Below are 20,936 nucleotides of genomic sequence, written 5' to 3'. Positions count from 1 at the left end.
ACACTTGAGTCATGGGGAGCCTTGTGTCCTGTGGGAGGGAATGATCTAGAAGGAGAGTAAGGCAGAGAGCCTCAGGAGGGAAGATGGTGAGGGCTGACGCAGTGGGAGCAGGGGGGACGGATGCTTCTTCACCAAGCCCAGTGCACAGCCCAGAGCCAGGCTATGCCTCCCAGAAGGTGGCCGGAAAGGACATCGCCAGCCCAAGAAGACACGCGACCACACGGCAGCCCAGAAGGACAAGTACCGTTTATTCGAGTTACACAAAGGGGCCCAGCCACAGGCTCGGCGCTGTCCCAGGAACCAGCAGAGATGAGCTCAGTCGCAGACCCCTTCCCCACCCCCGAGCCATGTCCAGTCACACATTCCAGGGCAGGAAGTCCCAGCACTGAGCACAGGGCACAGGTGCCCCTCCTTGGGCGGTGCGCCCGGGTCACATGTGTCCCCCCCTCGGAGCGGCCGACAGACGCTGGAAGGCTGTCAGGTTAAATAAGCAAGTACAGGCGTTCCCAGAAGCCCGGCGGGGGGCCTCCGCTCCCGCAGAGGTGTGAGGGGGGCCGTCCAAGGTGTCTGCGAGGCCGGCCTTGGCTCCGGAGGGGCTTCTGTGTGGCCGTGACCTCGGGTCAAGCTGTGCTGGGGGCGCTGCAGCTTCGTTAACCGCTGAGGAGACAGTGCTTTGAGCTTGGCTACGCGTCAATGTACGTCAGAACTTCTATGACCTTGGCTGAACCGACCGACCTCCAGAAGGGTATTAGCAAACAAACAAACAAACAAACAAAACCAGAGCGACTCTGGCCCCAGAATTCCACCCCGGGCGGCCAGGGGGTCGGGCGGGGAGGGGATGAGGGCACGGAGCCCTAAGTTTCCCAGCATCGTCGTGGTCAGAGAAAAGGGTGGTCGCATCCGCTGGCCAGCAGAGAGAAGAGATACAGGCAGCAGCGCTCACGTGACTACTTATATTACAGTTTATCACACCGGGAGAAGCTACTGTACAGGGAAAAACCCATTGGATTAAGTCGTGTTTTGCCAAAAGCAAAAGACTATCCCTCTTTGGAACATTCCGGATCCCAGCCGGGCCAGGGCCGCAGGAGCTTATCAAAGGTGAGCCTGGCCCTCGGGAGGGGCTCGGTGCCAGGTGTGCCCTGGCCGCCTCTGGTCACCTCCCAGGGGAAAGCGTTCCCAGGGATGGTGTCTAAGGAGCGGGGTCGCGGGAGATTCCCGGGCCCACCGCCACCTCGGACCCCGCAGTCCTCCCTGGTCCCAGCCGGAGGTTCCAGGACGCGATTCTCCCGTGGGCTCCCCACCGCGGCCTGGGCACGGGCCGGCTGCTCAAAAGAAGTGACTGCCCGCGGCAGCCGAGGCCGGCCGGCCAGCCCCTCACGGGGCCGGCCAGACATCCCTACCCTGTTGCACACGTGAGTGACAAACTCAAGAGACCACACATACACTCGGCCTCTACGCCGGCTTCCAGATTTGGTTCTAGTTTTACAAAAAAAAAAGTCTTCTTAACCCTGATACTGCGTCCTGACGGTAGATTAGGGAAGCAAGATGGGGGAGTAACCAAATCAGCTTAAATCAGCTTAACTTACCTCAAAAGTAATAACGTCTACTGGGCTATGAACAAAGAAACTAGAGGAAACATGTGCAAAAACAAGTTGGTATCTAAGTCAGCCCTCCCCACAAAACCAAGCGAGCTCGCAGGGAGCCCCGAACTCCTCTCCCCGCCACTCAGCCGACGACGCCCCCAAGACGGTGGGTCTCTCCCAGTAAGTGCTACAGGAGCGCCAGCCCTCAGCCCCAGCGGGCCATCCAGGTCCACAGCAGTGGGGTGCCCCCTCGCCAGGGCTGCTCCAGGTTGGAGAAACTGAGTCAGGCAGTGAGATGCCAGGTGCTGGCTGGGGTGAAAGGTCAGAGGCGGAAGCCCTCGCGCCCCAGGCTCCAGGCGGAAGTCAGAGGAGCAGAAGAGAGCCCCCAGCCTGCGCAGGACTCCGTGGGGAGGGGGCCAGAGGGGCTGGGGGCGTGGGGAGGTGGCCCGGTGCCCGGGAAGGCCGGCCGGCAGTTGTTCTTCACGGAAGAGGCAATCGGGGGCCTAGAGAGCGGCAGGGGGAGGGGAGACGGCTCCTGTCAGGCATAGAACTCCTCCTGCTTGCTGGGTTTCTGGTAGGCCCCGCCGTTGGCCTGCTTCGGCTCCTCCAAGGAGTAGCTGCCTTCGTCCTTCTTCTTCATCCGGTACAGCATGAAGCCCACCAGGCACACGGCGCAGACGAGCCCCACCAGGCCTCCAGCGATGACCCCTGGGGAGGCGGATGGAGGCCAGCTCAGCGCAGCTGCTCCTGGGCTGAGTGAGCAGCCGCCCCCACCCGCTCCGGGCAGCCCCCACACCAAGGCTAAAGACACACCGCACCCTAAAAGCAGCCGTCTGCCCTCCGTCCCACCCACCCGAGAGAAAACTCACCTCCCAGCACTTCTTTCCTGTCCAGGAGGCCCTGTGAGGCCCCGGTGGCCCCGCGACCCACTGGGGGTTCCTTCAGCTCCTCTCGTTCCTCAGGAGACCAAGTTGTGCTCTCCGTAGACACGTCGAAGGTGAAGTCCTGCGGGAGGGCAGGGACAGGATCAGGCTGGGTGGCAGCATCCAGGTCCATGTCCAAAGCCAGAAGCAGATCAGGCCTCCCCGGTCACAGCAACCACCAACTCAGACACGCCCATCCCCACCCCCGGACCTCTGGGACCTCCATGCCAGGCCCCTCCCGCCACACGGCGCTGGACTGTGGCGGAGATGTGTGCACGGATATGAAGCGCGAGTTTCAATAGGAAAATAAATGGGCTCGCTTAGTGTGAAATCACCAGGCCCTACAGGACCGGCACACGCCCTGATAGAACGGCGCGGCACAGCAGGGGCCTTGCGAGCCTGGGGAGCCCCGGTGGTCTGGGAGGTCTGGGAGGGCTCCTCCGCTCTGGCCTCATTGCTATAGTCTGTCCCGCTCCGGGAAGGTGGGACCCCATGACCTTGTCTTCATGGTGGGGAACGGGAGGGCACAGGCTGCTGGGTATGCCAGTCAACCAGCCACTGTCCCCGCCCCAAGCCCTGTGCTCAACCAGTCAATAGGAGCCGCCAAGCCCACTGGGCACCCCTCGTCCCAGGAAGCACAAAGGCCCGCAGGGGCCGGCACTCACCTCCTCCCCAGAGCCCTCGCCTTTCGGGAACTGGGTGACGGTCCCAGCCTCAGCAGTCCTCTCGGTGACCCAAGGGTCTCTCTCCTCCGTGACGGCCGTGTGAGAGTTGGCCATGTGAGGGTCGGCCGTGTGAGGGTCGAGCGGGCCACGGCCTTCGGGGGTTGAGGTCTTATGGTGGTCAGGCTGCATGTCCCTGAGGGGATGCAAGGTGACAGGTGCCTGGGCAGTGGTGGCTCTGGTTGTCGATGCCCGGTGGGTGGTTGGGTGTGGTGTGGTCTCGCTGGGCGGGCGGGTGGTCTTTTCCCGGTCGGGAAAGCCAGGTTCCAGGTGGGCCAGGAGCACTGTGTCTCGCTCCTGGTCTCCCGCTCCGGCGGGCAGGATGGAGGTGGAGGCAGCCATGGTGTCGGCGCCGGTGGGCTCTGGAGCTGTGGGCATGACCGTCAGGAGCCCCAGGTCCTTCCAGGTGAAGGAGGTGGTCTGTGACACGGTGAAATCTTGCAGAGCGCCTGCAGGGCCCAAGCAGAGCAGGTTGGGGTGGGGGAGGCCACAGAACATCTCAACCAGCCAAGTTCAGGCTGCAAGGACCCCTGGGTGGGTCCGGTGCCCAGGCTAGCACACCCAGCTCTTCCTCCCGAGAGGAGCTCTGCCCCTGGGGTCGAGCTAGCTGAAGCGGAACCTGACTCTGGGAAATGAAAAGACCTGCCTCTGTCTGCTGCCTGTGCCTCGGACGGCCTGGTCTCGGGGCCAAGAGGCACTAAGATCCCCTGGAAGAAACCTTCCCTGCACTGGCCGCAGCCGCTTCCTGGCTGGGGGTGTCCTCAGGGCCCTGGGTCCCCGTGCAGGCACCTCTCTGGCCCCCTCCGTTCTCTCTGCAGAAAGGTCCAGGCTCCCACAGCGCAGAGGCCTATGTCCAACTCCCGGCCCCAGGCCCCTGCCCAGGCCACTTCCCCCAGGGATGGGCCTCAGCCCTCTTCTGAGGTCCAGCTAAAAGCACCTCCTCCGGGAGGCCTCCCTGACCCCCTCTAGCTCAGGGACTTCATTTCCCCAGGGAGAGAGGGAGGGGGGAGGCAGGGGAACATTGATAAAGATACACGCCCCACCAGGCTCTGCACTGCCTTACAGCTAGTTCCCAATGACCTTATGAAGTCAGGGTATTATCCCCCTTTACAGATAAGGAAATAGGGGCTTGGAGAAATCAAACAAGCTTCCAAAGTTTGCCCAGTGAGTAGAGAGGAGAGTAGGAGCCCACGTCTGTCTGCAGCGGGCGGCCTCCGGGACCTCTGGAACCCACCACAGTCCCTCCTCCTCACCAATACATGTTTTCTACTGGCAACTCGAACCCCATCCTTCTTCCCCGGCATCTCCAACTGGGCCCAGCCAGGGGGCCGCCTGGCCACTGTCCTAGCCCACAGCCCACAGCCGTCTTGGAGCGAGGCCCTCCTGCTAGCTCACCTGCACCCGAGCCGGAGAAGTTGTCAGAGTCGTCGCCAGAGCCATCCTGATCTTCGGGGGGCACGTTTGCAGCCACAATTTGCTGGAAAAGGGATCAGAAACGAGTCTGAGTGGAGGCTTGCCAGGGTGCTGGGGTTCCGGGGCCCCGTCCTACTCACACACAGCATAGGAAGGAGCCCTGGTGGGTGTCTCAGGACTCAGCGCTGGGCAGGCTGTGCCCCCCCCACACCTAATGTTGGGGTGCAGAAGCACACGAGAGGGGACCAGGCCCTCGGTCCATGAAGCTCCGTTGGGTGGAAGAGCCCAAGCCTCAGAGAGCAGACAGACAGAAGACGCTGTTCCTGGAACACGGGCTGTGGCTCCCGTGGGATCCCACCAGCCCAGCCCACACTGGGAATCGGCTCTTGGGGCCACGGGCCAGGGAGCTTCGGGGTCTAAGACTGGGGCTTTCAGGGGCCCCCAGGAACAAGGACACAATGCCCTGGCTCCAGAAAAGCAGTCCCAGGCGCGCTGGGGACCAGGATACGGGCACCGAGGGCCCTGCGTGGAGGTGCGGGGGGCAGAGAGGGCACGGGCTGAGCTGTCTGTGCTGAGGCGGGTGTGGCCACGATGCCCCTTCCCACAGCTGACCTGATGTCCCAGCCGCAGGAAGGACTGGGTCAGGCCCTCTTGGGAACAGGTGAGGCTGATCTAGAGGGGCCCTGCACTAAGGAGGCACCTGCAATGGGCCCTGGTGGGAACAGCCGTCCCAGGCATGCTGCCCGCTTGGCCGAGGCTGTAGGTGTCTGGTCCTGAGGCAGGAGCCCCACAGCAGGACCAGGGAGCAGGCCGGAGGGAGGTGGGACGCTCCACACACAGCCGAGTGGGCATGTGCAGAAACACGGGCTCCAGGAGAGCAGGTGTGGAAGGGAGGGCCAGCAGCCAGTTGGCAGGAAAGGTAGCTATGTGTCCTGTTCAGCAACAAGACTTTGACCCAAACAACCCTGTCATCCAGTCTGTTTTGAAATGACCCAGCATCAGAGCCAGAACCAAAAAGAGGCAGAGAAGCAAACCAGCACAGGTCAGGTTTAGAGAACCCTTGGCCTTTGCCACTGCTGGCGGGGTGGCCCTGGGGACATGACTAACCCTCTTACAGCCTCAGTCTCCCCATCTGTAAAATGGGGCGATAGTCAAATCTCCATTCCAGGATTATTGCAGAAATCCAATGAGGCTATGCCCATGAAGAACCTCACAGAGCCTGGCCGGCAGTCGGCGCCTGCCTACAATGGGGCTGCCGGAACCCAGCTCGGGGAGGGGGGCCATGGGGCCTGTCTGGGAAGAGGTGAGATGGAGGTGGGTAGCGTTTCAGGAGAAGAGGGGGCAAGAGGGCGCCGGTTCACAGGAGGCTCTGTGCAGACTTGTCAGAAGTCAGACACCACTGGAGGCTGGGCTCCAGGAAACCGGCCTGCTTGCCAGGTGCTGGCCACGGCCACACGGCCTCACTCCTGAGTGGAGCCGATCAGGGAGGCACAGACAAGCGGTGTGGCCTCCTGAGGCTGCCTGGGGCGGAGCTGGACCAGGTGGGGGCTTCCCATCAGGGGAAGCTTCAGACAGGTGTAGAAACCTCGGGGCTAGAAATACCACTGAGCTTCCTTTGAAAGTGCAAGACCCAAACTGTCCCCCCCACTCCCAAGAAAAGGGCTTTGGCCCCAGAAGGATCTGAGCTGTCATGGCCCATCTACAATGAACAGCGTCCCTGACCACCCCCTGCACCCCCAACCACATCTCCCGTCTCTACTGTCCCCAATGAGGCTTCAAAAACCGGTCCCGCCTCCCCAGAGCCTGACCCCCCAAGGCAGGTCCAGCGTGAGGACCCCTCACCCCAACAAACTCCCATCCAGGCCCAGGGCAGACTGCTCCCAACTGGGCAGCTGGGGGTGGGGGCAACCATTCAGGGGACCCACCCACCGAGACCCTGTTTCACCCTTGCCCAAGGCCTCTGCCCACCCTCAGGCTGTCCTGAGAAGGCCCTGGGGATGAGCCAGTCCCCAGGCACCGACTCCCTCCCTCGGAGAGGAAGCTGGATGTGGGACAGGGCCAGGGCTCCGTCCAGGCAGAAGCCGTGGGGCCAGGCCCTGGTTCACAGATGTCGGACCTAGGCCTGCAGAGAACTCAACACACTGGCACCCTACCCTGCCAACTTTGGAGGCACCACCCGAGACCCAGGCAAATGCCAGGGAGGCGAGCCTCTCACCTACACAGAGAAGCCGCAACAGGTTAGCAATTTCCCAAGAGGGCCGCTCACGCTCACGACTAGATAAGACTTCGGATCTGCCCCATCCCTGAAAACAATTTGTCTCCTCAGCTCTGCTCAGCTTATCCCTCGGGGATCTTGTTTACACAACAAGCTCTTAAGCAAACACTTTCTCCACTGAAACCAGCTCCCAGGCCCCAGGGCAGCCTCTCCCTGCAGGGCAGGGTCTCCAAGCGGGGAAGGGCTACGTGGCCTCCTCAGTCCCCTGCACCTGACGCCGCCTCCTGGGAGGGCCTCAGCTCCCCCGGGAGGAAATCAGCAGAAACTGCTGAGCTTGAACTTGGATCGCCAGCTGCCAGCTGACTGGAGCTTGTGGTGAGACTTTGGTTTCACTCCGCAGTCCTCTGTGCTAAGCACGTGTGGCCTCACGGGGGGCCCTGCCTCTGAGGCTGATCCTCCCAAGAGACCCCTTGGCAGGGCTTGGGGCTGCTCGGGGACAGGCTGGAACCTACCTGGGACGGGAAGAAAAGCAAGCCAGCCCATCCCTTTCAGGGGGCCCTTGCACACCTCTAAATCCCAGGAAATCCAGCTTTTCATACAAAAATCAAAACCCTTGTGGTCAATCAAGGTCGGAGCAGCCACATACTCAGTTTGCTCAAAGCCTGGACCGGTTAGCTCCTTCCCCATCCTCAGCACAGACCCTTGAAGGCCCACCCGCCTGGGAGGGCGAGGCCAGGGTTGGCTGCGGTGGGGCTGGGGGTCGTGGGGCAGAGGCTTGGAGACAGGAAAGGGTCTGAAAGCAGGCCGTGTCGACATTGCAGTCTCCGAGCACCTGCTCTCCGCACCTGCCACCTCTGCCCCTCCCCACCCCCAGGGAGCACCTGCCTGGCTGGCCCATCTGTTTTAAGAGTAACTTGCCTGAGCTTTTCAACACGGCCATTGGCTCCAGAGAGCGTCATTGAGCAAGAATCCCTGCCCCTGCCCCAGAGGCAGGGGGGACAAAGGTGCCAGCCGAAATGCCAGAGGTGGGGAGGGAAGGCATGGACAAACACGGGGTCAGGGCTGCCAGGGGCCGAGTCCTCATCACTCAGCTGCCAGCCGCTCCCAAGAGCCAGTCGAGAGTCTGTGGCTAGAAGACTGGCAAAGAAGCTTCGAGAAGCAGCTGCAAGCCAAGTCCTGGCAGCTCTCACCCACACCAGCCACAAAGAGGGCCACCCTCCCGGGGGACCTCCGTCCAAGGGGAGCCCTTCCCGGGCCAGCCAAGGGGACCTGGGGCTGGGCTCCCCGCCAGAGCACCTTGGGCATGAAGGCTCCTTGGCAGGGTCACAAGGCAGGGCACCAAGTGGGCATCTCAGAGGTTCAAGTAAGACGCTTCTAACTCTGGGGTGACCGCTCCCCGAGCCCCACACCACCCTATCAACTGCAGCCACCGGGTAGGTCCCTAGCCCTGTGGTTTCTACCGGAACCCTGAGTCACGAATGTGTCACCTGCTGCTTGACTCCGTGATGGGTAAACCACAGACCCTTTAAAAAGCACCACCGAGTCCATACCACCCTGTTGCTTTCCAGCCTCAGGACGCTGTGTGAGGTCAGGCTTTGATATGTATCAGGCCCTGGGAGCATCACCCCGGGGCTTCGGGGAGAAAGGCGGGTGAGAGATGGCCGGGTCCTGGTGACCTCCCAGGGCCCAGCGCCAGGCACCCCACTCCAGGAGGCTTCCGGAAAAGGGGGCTGCGGAGGCTGGGGCACAGAGAACCACCCTACAGGGGGCGCCAGGGCCAGGCCTCGAAACCCCCAGACAGGTGGCGAGGATCAGACCCGCTCAGCCCGAGTCACAAACATAGGCAGCGCCAGGGCTCAGGTGCGCGGCAGCCCCGACACCTGTGAGAGAGGGCGCAGGGGTCTGCTGGTCACGGCTGCCCTCACCGTGGAGCTGGGGGGCACGGACCCCCATCCCCAGCAGCTCAAGAAGCAGGAAACTAAGAAGCCTCGGTCCTGATGCGAGGCTGGGCCTCCATCCTGCTCTTCCTCCTCCTCCTCCTCCTCCTCACCTCTCTTCTCCCCTCTCCCCCCTCAGGTGTCCAGGCAGCGAACAGGGCTGGGAAGGGGAGCAAGGGCCTCTGGGACAGGAGCAGAGCCAGGGCTGCCAGCGGGGAAAGGGCCCTCACCAGGCGGCTGCCCCCGCTGAGGTCCAGCTCTCTGCTCCCTCGCTGGGTGACCCCAGCAGCGCTCTCCCTCACTTGGGCCTTGGTTGGAAAACCCTAAACTGCCCTAGGGCTCTGACAGGCTGGCGTCTGGGAGGCACAGACGTCTGGCGGTGGCCTCCAGACCCTCAAATCTGCCCCCTGCCCACACTCCCCGGAGGGAGGGCCCCCCGTGCCTCAGGGCAGCACCAGCATTTCCGGCCTGACCGGCAGTTATTTATCAGCCCGGTGTCTCTCCGCCAGAACCAAGTCAAGCTGGGGCCTGCTCAGGGGGTGATGGGACTGGCCGGGTGGGAGGGGCCTGGGGAGCAGGCAGCCCCCACTTCACCCTGAGAATGTGCTTCCTTAGGGCCCCCGACCCCCCGAGCACTTCCATGGGAGGAGTGTCTCACAGGGGACCTCCTGGGCACCCGACCCTCCCCCCACACACACACAACCCCACCTCCACGGTCCCCGCACGGCCACCTGGACAGACCTCGATGCTCTGGGGAATTCCAGGGCAGGGCAGGGGTGCAGAGCAGCACCCATCCTTCGCTGTAGAGACCCCCCTGCGGTAATGTTTCCCATGGCACCGAATGCCAGGGTTTACAGATGGGAAACCCAAGGTCAAGGTCGTAGAGCCCTTTCCCCTGCCCCATGTAGCTGGCTTGGGGCACCCCAAGAGGCCAGGGATGTGTTGAGAGGGAATCCTGGCAACCGGTGCCAGCCCTGATGCCCAAACCAGGTCAGAGCTGCCGCCGGCACCCGGGTCCCCCCTCCAGAGGAAGGCTGCTCCTCCAGCCCTCATGAAGGGACTTGTCTGGGAACAGGCCCGGCCGAGGGCTGGGTGCAGGCCGGAGCTGGAAGACCAGTTCCTCTGCTTTTCCCCGCCTGCCAGAGCCTGGGCCGCTTGGAAAGATTCCGCTCAGTGTTGAGCAAGGCCGCCCAGCCTGGCCCGGCCTGGCACTGCCCTGGGAGCCAGACAAGGAGTGGCAGGGAAAGTGACCAGCCCACGTTCCGGGAAAACCTGGCTGTCGCCTGGGCCCTGCTCCCAACTCACCGGGGGACCCGGGGAAGACCCTGCCGGGATGCCCACTGCACCAGGTGCTTAGCCGAGTGGTGGCTAGAGAATCAAGGCCCGCCCTCGAGGGGCACCTGAGGGTGGCACACCACAAACAAGGTCACTCAGGGTGGTAAGGTGGGGGATGGGGGGATGGGGGGCTCTTGATCACAGTGACTCAGAGTCATGGGTCTCAGCTTCCCAAAGGGGGTTATGGCCCAGGCAGATTGCTGGAGGTGCCCCAAATCAAGGTGACCCCGGCAATGGTAACTGGCACCCCACAGGGACAGAGGGAGCGCCAGGCCTCCAGAGCCTCATCCCTCCCCAGCGCTGGCTGTCCTAGCGAGATAGCCAAGGCTGGAAGCTCAGTGCAGGATCCTCTAGACGGCGCGCCCCCCCACTCTCCCCGCCCCCCGTGAGGGCCCCTGAAACTGCTCTCCAGCTGATTAATCTCCAGACTCCCCCAGGCCTGGGGGGCCTGTCACCTCTGGCACATGGGCCTGTAGAGACATCCTCCCCCTGCGCTGGCTAAATAAAGTGTTCTTCGGTTTCACTGGAGGCAGAAACTTGCAGCTTTTGACACACCTGCAGCCAGCAGCGCTCCAGCTGTGCACGCGGAGGAGGGAGGCGCGCTCTATCACCCAGATCTCCCCACCGGCGTCCCCTTTGAAATAAAAGTGCCGCTGGGAAGGCTCAGGGGTGACAGTCACCCACAGGAGAGTGGAAACCAGCTCTGTGTGTGTGTGTGGGGGGGGGGGCTATTCTGGAACTGGGGTGCAGGGGCGAGCAGGAGTGTGGAGGATGGGGAAGGATTGCTAAAGGGAAGCTGGAGGAGCCAAGAGCACATTTTCCAACCTGTGTCAGAATGCGCGCCAGCCAGCTCCATACCCAAAAGAGGAGGACTGAGTGAACTCCCTGTGCTCCAGCGCGGAGCCACAGATGTCCCTGGCTTCTCTCCCGCACACGGAACAGTAACGGGCCAGCCTGGGCCCGGCCTCTGGAATAAAGCGCAGTTCGGAGCGGTCAGCACACGGAGGCTGCTGGGAGCCCAGCCAGACACACAGGAAGGGCAGAGCGTCCTTGAGGGGGTCCCATGGCTGAGCGGAGCTGGTATTTTCTGGCCTGAGTGAAGGAAGGCAGAATTTTCTAGAAAAGTGCAGAAGGAAAGGGGGGTCCTAAGGGTGGGGAAACCCTCAGTCTGCAGGTCTAGACACCAGCCACTGCCCGCACAGCCGGGGGCCCTGCTGTCTGGGTTCAGCTGGCCTCCTCCCACCGCCTGCCAGCCCCCGCACCCCCACCCCCGCCCCGGGGTCAGGAGCCAGCCCCTGGCAGAGGTCAGGCAGAGGGGAGGCTCCGATTTCTGAGAAGGGGCAAAAGCCAGGTTTGCAGGCCCTGTGACCTCAGCACACTGGGGTAAGACCAGGCGGCCATTCACACGGGGTGACTGCAGGTGCAGGTCAGGTTACGCTGCGCCCCTCCCCCATTAACGGGCACTGGGTGGGGGGCTCTCCCCAGGGACTCTCCAAGCAGCGTTAGCCCCAAAGTTCTCCCCCAGACTTGCCCCTCTGAGCCCAGGAAGGGACTACAAATCATGCCACGTATGTTATTTCACTGAATATTTTCCAAAGCCCCTCTGAGTCACACAGGACATGAAACACCCCAGCTTACAGATGAGGAAACTGAGGCTTAGAGGCAGACGCAGAAACATGCCTGAGGGCACAGGGAGGAAGTGATGGAGCCTGGTGATGAGCTGGGTGGGCCAGACTCCATGCCCTGTGCTCTCCCCATCCCTCCCCCTGCACCACCACCCCCAGCCCAGCACCTCGCTCTGCTCCAGCCCCAGGTGGGGCTAATCAAGGCAGACTAGCCAGCCAGTTCTGGTCCCATCCTGCCTGCCCAGCCCCAAGGCTTCAGGACCCCAGTCCCTTCCCCAGAGGAAGGCAGACCCTAGATGGGGGTCTAGCAGAGGTCCCTGTTCCACAGGGGGCAGAAGGGAAAGGGCATGAGGGGGCTCTCTGCTCTTCAGATAATTCCCAGAGCTCAGGATGCCTCAGCCAGTGCTGCAAGACCTCAGGCGGCTTCCTGGCTTAAGCCTTCCCAGGACTTTATCACAACCAGGCCTTTCCCAGGAAAACTGCACCTAGACCCATCCCCCCAGCCCCCAGCCCCCCAGCGTGCCTGTGGGGGATAGGAAGGGGAGGTGGGGCAGTGCCGAAGATCTCGCTCAGCCCAGTGGCCCAGTCTCCTAGCCTGGCCCACAGCCCAGCAGGTCTTGCTGCCCAGACCCTCCCCAAGCCCCATCCGGAGGCGATGCGGTCACCAGGACGGCAGCACCGCACCCCAGCGGTTCGGTTCTCTCTGAAGTGACGTCAGAGGCTGCTCAAACCCCCGCAGCCTGGGGCCCTGCGAGCCCAAACCTGACCACACATCCGTCCAGGACACTCCCTGGAGACAGGACACCAAGGCCCCAAATAGTTTCCTGGGCAGCAGGGATGCCGAGAAGCTACGGGAGGGAAGAGCCAGTGCTGCCCCGTGCGCCCACCATGGCACTGGTACAGCCACGTCCCCACGCGAGTCAGGTGAGGCCCCAGGCTTCCGCGGCCATGAGGTGCCAGGGCGTGGAAACGGAAGTCCAGGTCTTCAAGCCCCCCAGGCCTCCTGGTGCCCAGCACAGGCTAGAATTTGGGGTGGACCAGCTCACCTCGGCCCTCCAGAAGTCCCTCCCGTTGTTCCCATGTCCCCATGTCCCATCCACCCTGGCCAGGTCCCAGAACCCTGTCTCCTCAGTAGGAAAGGTGGTGAATTCAACATCACTGTGGGGGACGGTTCTCCGCACCTCTGGAGCTCAGTGGCGCCCAAGCGGTCCGAGAGCAGGGCTGGCCTATCTGCACAGAACGCTGCTCCTGTCTGGTCCCCGTAATAGCCACCCTCTCTTACACGCAGCCCTGGACCAGGCAAGGACCCCTCCACATCTGCCCAGGGCTTTTAGATCTGGTCAGGCCAGGTAGGGCTCACAACCCCCATGCTTGAGACAGAACTCTGCGGGCAGCAGGAGCAGAGGCAGGCCCGGCCCAGATACCCACCAGTCCTGTCACATCGCCGCGAGACTTGTGAACACCCAAATGCATGACCTCACCTCCGCCTCTGAGCCCCCTCCCCATTTCACAGATGGGCTCACTGAGGCCCATGCACAATCACTCAGCAGTAAAGAGGGCCGGGGCTGGAGGCCAGGCCCCCAAGTAGTGCCCCCACCCCACGGCCAGCACACAATGGGCTCACGGTCAAGGCTGGCTGGGTGAGTCTCTGAAAAAGGCCCGTGGGCCTGGCACCATGACTCAGCTGATGAGCGGAGCGATAAACAGATCTGCCTTCCCCACTGCCCCAACCTGCCCACCATGGCTTCCGTTCCTGCTAATGAGTGTCCCTGGGGCAGGCGGCCAGGGTGCCTGGGTGTGTGCGGGTAATATTCCCTGACCCCCACCCCAGCCTGACCTCGCCCAGGGCCTCGTCCACCCGAGGTTCCCACACTGAGCTCCAAGTTCACCTCCTCCACGCAGCCTGCCCTCACCCCACCCCACAGACGCCCCTCAGGCAGCTGGTGCTCTCCACGCAGAATACTGGTGGAGGCTGCTGAGCCCACCCCAGTCCCCCAGGGCCACCTCCTCCTTCCCAGAACAAGGTCTCTCTGCAGCCACCGGGCTGTCAGAGCTGACGAAGGGAAGGGAGGCCACTTGAGCAGGTGGGGGAACTGAGGCCCACAGTCAGGGCCAACCTGGGACTAGGACGGCCAGGAGCCCCGGCTGCCCTTTTCGGTGGGAATAATGCCGCAGACTCCGAACGAAAGCCAGGGATGGAGGAGTGTCAGAGCTGCAGCTATAAAGGGGAGAGGGCCAGAAAGGAAGGGAGAGAGGAAGACAGCTTCCCGGTTTCTGAGAAGGAAGTTGCAGGCAGGTAGGTGACAACCAGGTTCCCAAAAAGCTCTGGACTGCAGCCTACCATCAGGAGAGCCTGGGGGGAAACAGAGTCAGGACTGTCCACGCAAAGCCCAGCCATAGCTGCAACCCATGCTGCCAGCTGGACCCACCATCCTACCCCTTCGTACACACACACACACACACGAGGGCCTTGTGGGGCTGCAACCCCCAGGTGAGTCACTGGGAAGCGTTTTTCCCAGGGCTGAAGGCCAGTGGAAGAGCAGCCTCTACATATAATTAGGCAGCCCACAGAGCCATAAACGCCAGGAGGAGAGATGCTCACAGGGTTCCTGGGGCAGGAGGGGGGCATCTGAAAGCCTAGGAGTTCCCGGGTCAACAGGAAGAGTGACTGGGCAGACAGCTGAGTCCAGGAGAAGGTCCTGCCACCAGCCTCCCTCTCCAGACCCAATGGTCCCAAGCCCGCGCCTGCCTACTGCACTCTTCTTCCTCTGAGAGCCCATGTCCACACACGTGCGGTCCCCAAACAGGCACAGCCTGACAGGCAGCAGGACACCTTCCGGAGGAAGCCTAGGCCCCCCACACCATCCTGGCTCTGGACCCCACAGCACCGAGCCCAGAGGAGCTGATCAGGTGCCCCTGCTCGGGCCTGGGAATGCAGCAGACCTTTTAGGGCCAACTCCCCACCCAACGGAGCCTCCTGAGGACAGGAGGCGGCAGTCACATCGCAGACACAGCTAGCCCTTCCTGGGGCGAAGGGGAGGCTTCCCTTGTCCACCCAGAGCTGGAAGGTGCCGTTGCTTAAGTGACCCCGAGCACCGGGGCTTGCCTCGGTGACCTCCAGCTCTACAGCCTGCGCCCCAAACGAGCCTCCTGCATCAAGGGACAGCTACCCGCCTGCCCTCCCTTCCCTCGGCACTCAGGGCTCAAAGCCACTCAGAGAGGTTCCAGGGCGCGCACTCCACCCGCCCTAAGCCCAGCCCCTGCCGGATCAGCTGGAGGGAAATGACAGGGCGCTGAGCCTGTTCCAGGTGCAGGAGCCGGCGCCAAAAGCCCTCTTTCCAGACTCCCTAATCCCATGCCTTCTCTAGACACACGTAGGCAGGCCCTGGGGGGAGAGGGAGACTTTCAACCCAAGACTCCAAAATTGGTTGTTGAATAGGAGGAGGAAATCAGAAAATAGTTTGTTCTGTAAAAGGACCAGGGTTCTGGGGCTAGATGTCATTTAATGGCCAAGTCCTCGTGTGTGTGGCTGCTCCAGCAGCGGGACCTGGATTGCAGCAGGGCAGGAGGTGGAAGCCAGCACAGGAGCCAGGAGCCCTGGATTCTGGTAACCCAGCTGTGCCATGGTGCATGGCTCTCAGGCTTATTCGGCAAATGTACCCCCACCCCATCCCTACCCCCATGCCCAAGAGGAAAGACAGTGCAGGCTGGCTGCTGTCTGGGGGCAAGACTGAAGGTACCATCCGAACAAGGGAACTGTATGCCCCCCACCCCACTCTCATGGGTCCCACTGTTTCCTGGCCTAAACTTCCTGGGAGGAGCTCTTGCCTTGTCCCTAAGTGACCATCAAAGGAACCCAACCCAAACCCAGTATATTACCTAAACCCTAGGATTGCCTAAAGCCGTGGTCGGCAAACCGCGGCTCGTGAGCCACCTGCGGCTCTTTGGCCCCTTCCGTGTGGCTCTTCCACAAAATACCACGTGCAGGTGCGCACATACAGTGCGATTGAAACTTCGTGGCCCATGCTCAGAAGTCGGTATTTTGTGGAAGAGCCAGTGTTTTGTGGAAGAGCCACAGTGAAGGGGCCAAAGAGCCGCATATGGCTCGCGAGCCGCGGTTTGCCGAGCCGCAGTTTGCCGACCACTGGCCTAAAGCACCGTTCAGGCCACTGCAACAACACCTCCATTCAAAACACGCACCCATGCGGTTCTTCAGGACGGACCGCAAATACCCATGAGGGCTGTGCAGGACTCAGTGTGCTGGGCTTCATGGGGGAGGCTTGACAGTCCATCAGTTCATTCATGCCATGCACATACATGTGTACACACACACACACACGTACACACGATCCTGGTTCTGCCCCTCGGAGGGGCTCGGCTCTACAGGCTCACCCACAAGATGGAGGCAATGACACAGAGTATACAGGTTTGGGGTAAAGATGAAATATGGTCGGAAAAGCCCTGAGCACGATATCCACGGCTAACTTTCCTCGGGCACTTTCATTGCCAAACGCTTTCACGAATTCATTATGAAATGAGCACGCAAATGACAGAATGAGGACAGGGAGAACAGGTATGTTACCCGCTTTTCAGGGGACGTCAAGATTTGGGAGTGAAGTGACTCACCCAAGATTACGTGGTAAATTAGGGGCAGAGTTGAGACTCCGTCCTGGGGCTCTGCTCAGCCCAAAGCTGTGTGTGGCCTGCCAAACAGTAAGGTGTGCAAAGACGGTGCCCTACCGTCCAAATCAACACGCTGAGCGGAGGGAGACGGGACCCACGCGAAGAACGAGGCCTGGGCCAATCAGGATCTGTGGCCAGTTAGGGAGCCCCTAAGAGACTCCCTTGAGCCCTGGCTGGTTCGGTTCAGTGGATTGAGCATTGGCCTGAAGACTGAAGGGTCCCAGGTTCCATTCTAGTCAAGGGCATGTGCCAGGTTGTGGGCTTAATCCCTAGTAGGGTGTGCAGGAAGCAGCCGATCAATGATTCTCTCTCATTGATGTTTCTATCTCTCTCTCTCCCTCTCCCTTCCTCTCTGAAATCAAGAAAAACTCCCTTGACAGCCTCTCTGCCATTCTAGGCACTAGCAGGGACACTGCAGAGGTCCCAGTGGAGGACCCTGAAGGCACAGGGTCCATATGTCACAGATCATGAACGTCACTCAGAGGCGAGACCCTTACTCCAAGCTGAAAACTCTGGTCTTAGGATTAACTCTAACACATCGGACTCGTTTCTCAGAATGGAGAAAAGTGCCAATTAGAACTGAACGGGAGAGTGGCTAACTACACTTAAACACACCCATGTCCTTTTGGCTGCTCCCAGACAGAGATGGAAGAGTTGGGGGACAAAATGTAGCAACCTGGGGGCCCCGGGCACAGGGGCCAAGTACTCTTCGGAGCTCCATGAGCCCAGGAGACGTAAGATCACCTGGTACAGTGACCACAGTGAGGACCCTAGCATCCAGAGGGCCAATTATGGTTAGCGTTCTTCTGTTAGTAACGGAAGGGAAGTAAATAGTTCAGAAAGCCCTGCTCAAAGTGAGAATACTTTTGAAGGTGCCATGGATTCTTAGCTCCCTGAGAAAGCCCTGTATACTTCAGTCCCAAGGGATTTCAGAACCCCAAATTCTGCTGCAAAAGAAAAGACTCCTCTACAAAAGATTCCAAAATTCAAGCTTCTCACTAATTCTTTCCAGGCCCTTCTCCCTTCCCTTCCCCTCCCCGCCGATCTGGGTTAATGAGGTTTTATTGGAACCCACCACCAGCCACAGGTAGAGACTTACACCGGCTCCACCCTCGCTGCGGAGCCGAAGCCAGGAGTGACATCACCTCTGGAAGGCTGCGCGCCTGGCAGAGGCAGCTAGCACCTCCCCCACCCCACCCACTCAGCCAGGCCGTGGGGAAGTGTCTCTACTAGCCCCCATAATTAAGGCAAAAAGGAATTTTATGCCTTTCAAGAAAGAGAAGAGGGAAAGAGAGCAACCCAGCAAATAACTATTCCAGAACAAGCCATTTTTCTTGCATGGCAGAAACAAAAGACCACAGAAACCTTTTTAGACAAACCTGTTCCCTTCTCTTGGGAGTGGCTGAGCAGCCTCCCCTTGCCCATTCAAAGCAGGTGCCCAGGCATCACGCCCTACCTCCCCAGGCCCCAGGGGAGCTGTGACCTGCTTCCCACTGGGACCAAAGCGAACCCTTAGACACAGATCTGTGTGACCTATGAACATCTTCTCCCATTTTAGGCAAACCCCACTGCCTCATTTCTTTCAGGAAACAAGTAGAGGTGAGCTCTGCGAAGGCATTTCATGGCACCTATATACCCCCTTTTACCCAAACCTGGAGAGGAAGAGGGCAGGGCTGGGAAAGAGAAAACAAACTAAACTTTAGTTTAAAAAGAAAGAAAGACCTAAGCTCAAGCCAGAGCCTTACCCCAAAGCTTAGGGCTTTCAGTCTCGGGTCTCAGTTCAACCACTGCCACCAGGAAGCCCTCCCACCATCTCAGCTCTAAGAAGCCTCCCCACCTCTCCCTCCTTTCCCCTTTGAGATTCAACTAGCCCCTGGGCCCTGTGTCTCCACAAAGTGTCAAAGTTTCTAGGCAAGAAAAAAATGCCCCACACCGCAGCCCCTGCCCTTTCCCCACACACAAGGACTCTGAGCACCGTGGTCCCTGGAGAATCTCAAATCCCATCCGCTTCCCTGTTAACGGTCACTCTGGGATCGGAGCGCACAGACACCCCAGCCTCGGCCAAGGCAGAGAAACCGCCACCGCCCCCACCCCCGCCCCCATTCTGGCTGAGAAGAGGTGGAGAACCTCACCTCAGCATCCCTGCTGGGGCCCCACCCGGGGCCTGGGGAGAGAGGAGCAGCCAGGTAAGGCCAGGGGGGCAAGGGAAGTAAGCCAAGCACCTCCACTCTCTTCTCCAGAACAGCCACTGTGACTCAGGACGAAAGCTGAGTCCCACAGAGGCCAGCAAAGGAGAAGACAGGCGTCAAATTCTTAAACCTGAAAGCCAGGATCGCACTGAAGACCTTGCTCAGAAAGCCTATCTGTCGCCATGGCTCCCCAATAGGGTACCCTCCCCCCCCACCCCCCCTCCGCACACGCGCGCGCGCGCGCACGCGCACACACACAAGCACCCGCACACCCCAGCCCCTCAGTAATTCAAGAGGCATCAGGGACCTTCGCCTGGAGTTCCAAATGCTCGCAAGCACAACAGTCGCCTGGGAAGCAGGGGGGCACTTCACCAACCCGCTCGGAAAACACCTCGCCTGGACCGGGCCCTGTAAAATGCCCCAAGCGCTCAATAACCGGGGCTGTTATGCTCGGGGTAGGTAGGGCCTTACAGAGGGCAGCGTGGCTGAGGCTAGTCCAGACCCCACGTTACGAGTGGAGGACCCACCCCCGCCGATGCTCCTTCCCGGCCCACGTGCCTCCCTGTGCCAGAGCCGGGAAGTCCAGCCATCCAGAGGTGGTGGCGAGAGGCGGCCACTTCCGGAAGGGGAAGCGCCCCTCGCTCCGCACCTCCCCGCCCTCTCCATCCCGGGGGGATGGCCGACCCGGCGGCGGAGGGGACCTCTGGCACCCGGTGCGGGCGGGGGGTGGCCTGGGCAAAGGCGGCCGGCGCTGACACCTGGCGGCGGCCCGGGTCCCAGCCCACGTCAGGGCCGGCGCTGCGGGGCGGTTCCCGGGAAAGGGCTTCAGGGGCCGAGAACAAAGCGCCCCCATTGGGGAAGGCGGGTTGGCGGCCGGCGGCCAGGGCGGGAGATCACTTTCTGGGGACCCTCGGGAGACGCTTTGTCGGCCAGGTTCCCCTCGAGAGGGGACCCACCCCCGTCCATGGTGGATGCTGGCGTCCTACCCAAAGGCCTCCCCAGCCTCGGGCTCCGCATTCGTCCCTCTTCCCCCAGCTCCGCGGGGCGGGCCGAGGGACCCGCCTTCCCCGCGCGCGGCTCCAGCACAAAGCCGGGCCGGGGGAGGGGAAGGGCCGCTCCCGGCCGCCCGCTGGAAGCCGTGCGCCACCCCGTCCCCAGCGCGGGCGCGCGCCCCTCGCGGCAGCACAACTTCGGCCCAGAAGTTGGTCCCCGCGGCTCTCCAGCGCTTCGGGGCCAACTTCCCGGAACCGAGCTGCCAGCTCGGCCCGGCTCCCCGCCGACGGCCAACGGAAAGCGGCCCGCGGCCCGGCCCCGCTCCTTGGCTAACGCGCCCGCCTGCTCCCGCGGGGCTCCGCTGCGCCCCAACTTGCCTCCGCCGAAGGGGCCGGCGCCCGGTCTCGCGGGTCCGGTTTGAATTGGGGCCTGCGGGAGGGGCGTGTGGCCGCGGCTACCGCATCCTCCCGGGTCACCGGTGGGGGCCCGGCCACCGCGGCGCCCGGGGTGACGGGTGGGGAGCCGGGGACCGGTGCCGCCGCAGGCTGGCGGGCTCCGGCGCGTGTTTTACATCATTGAGCGCGGGGGGCACGAGGGGGCGCGGGGCCGGCGCAGGCTGCGTTCCGCGGGGCGCCCTAGCCCCGCACCCGGAGCGGCGGAGCCCACCCGGCGCCCACCGACGGCGGAGGTGACTGGGGCGGGCGCCCGGGTTTCGGGGCGCACCGTCGCCGTGCGAGCGCGGGAAGAAGCCAAGTCCCAGGTTCCCCTCCCCCTCCACGTGCCGCCGCCGGCATCGTGGGTCTGCCAGCCCGGCTTCCCGCCGCCTCCCGCCGCCGCGGCCGCACTCACCGGGAGGACCGGCTGCAGGCGCAGCGCCAGCGCGCAGAGCGAGAGCCAGAGCGCCGCGCGCCTCATGCTGCCCGGACCGGGGCGGGCGCGGCGGGTGCGCGGGTCGGGGCGGCGCGGGCTGCGCGGGGCTCGGGCCGGACCGAGTGCGCGGCGCTCGGCTCCCTCGGGCGCTGCCCCGCGTGCGGCTGTCCGGGGCGAGGCGTGCGGTCCGCCGGCTGCGCTCCGCTCTCTCTGCTGGATTCCTCCCGACTCCGCTCGGCTCCCGCCCACCCCTCTCCCGCCGAGCTCCGCCTTATAATAAACCCACAGGCCCTCAGCCGCTGCAAAAAACCAGACCCCCACCCCCAGCTCGCCAGGTCTCCGGGCCAGTCCCCACCCCCGGACCCCGCCCCCTGAGCCACCCAGCCCGGCCCCTCGGACCGCCCCACCCCCGAGCCGCGCCCCGCCCCTCCCGCTCCGCCGGGGCAGA

The 20,936-nt window shown here is 62.4% G+C and overlaps 1 protein-coding gene across 1 annotated transcript; it reads right to left on the bottom strand.

The window, feature by feature from the left end:
* Window positions 1-227: 227 nt before the first annotated feature.
* SDC1 (syndecan 1) lies at window positions 228-20,792 on the bottom strand. The gene is made up of 5 exons (XM_059660477.1): window positions 20,468-20,792; window positions 4,624-4,705; window positions 3,172-3,677; window positions 2,453-2,588; window positions 228-2,291 (listed from the first exon to the last, which is right to left on the bottom strand). Exons 1-5 carry the CDS (start codon window positions 20,531-20,533, stop codon window positions 2,122-2,124), a joined length of 960 nt encoding a protein of 319 aa, XP_059516460.1. The 5' UTR covers window positions 20,534-20,792; the 3' UTR covers window positions 228-2,121.
* Window positions 20,793-20,936: the final 144 nt, after the last annotated feature.

The sequence above is a fragment of the Myotis daubentonii genome, chromosome 12, assembly GCF_963259705.1.
Source record: "Myotis daubentonii chromosome 12, mMyoDau2.1, whole genome shotgun sequence".
Lineage (NCBI taxonomy): Eukaryota > Metazoa > Chordata > Mammalia > Chiroptera > Vespertilionidae > Myotis > Myotis daubentonii.
This window is presented reverse-complemented; position numbering and strand designations above follow the sequence as displayed.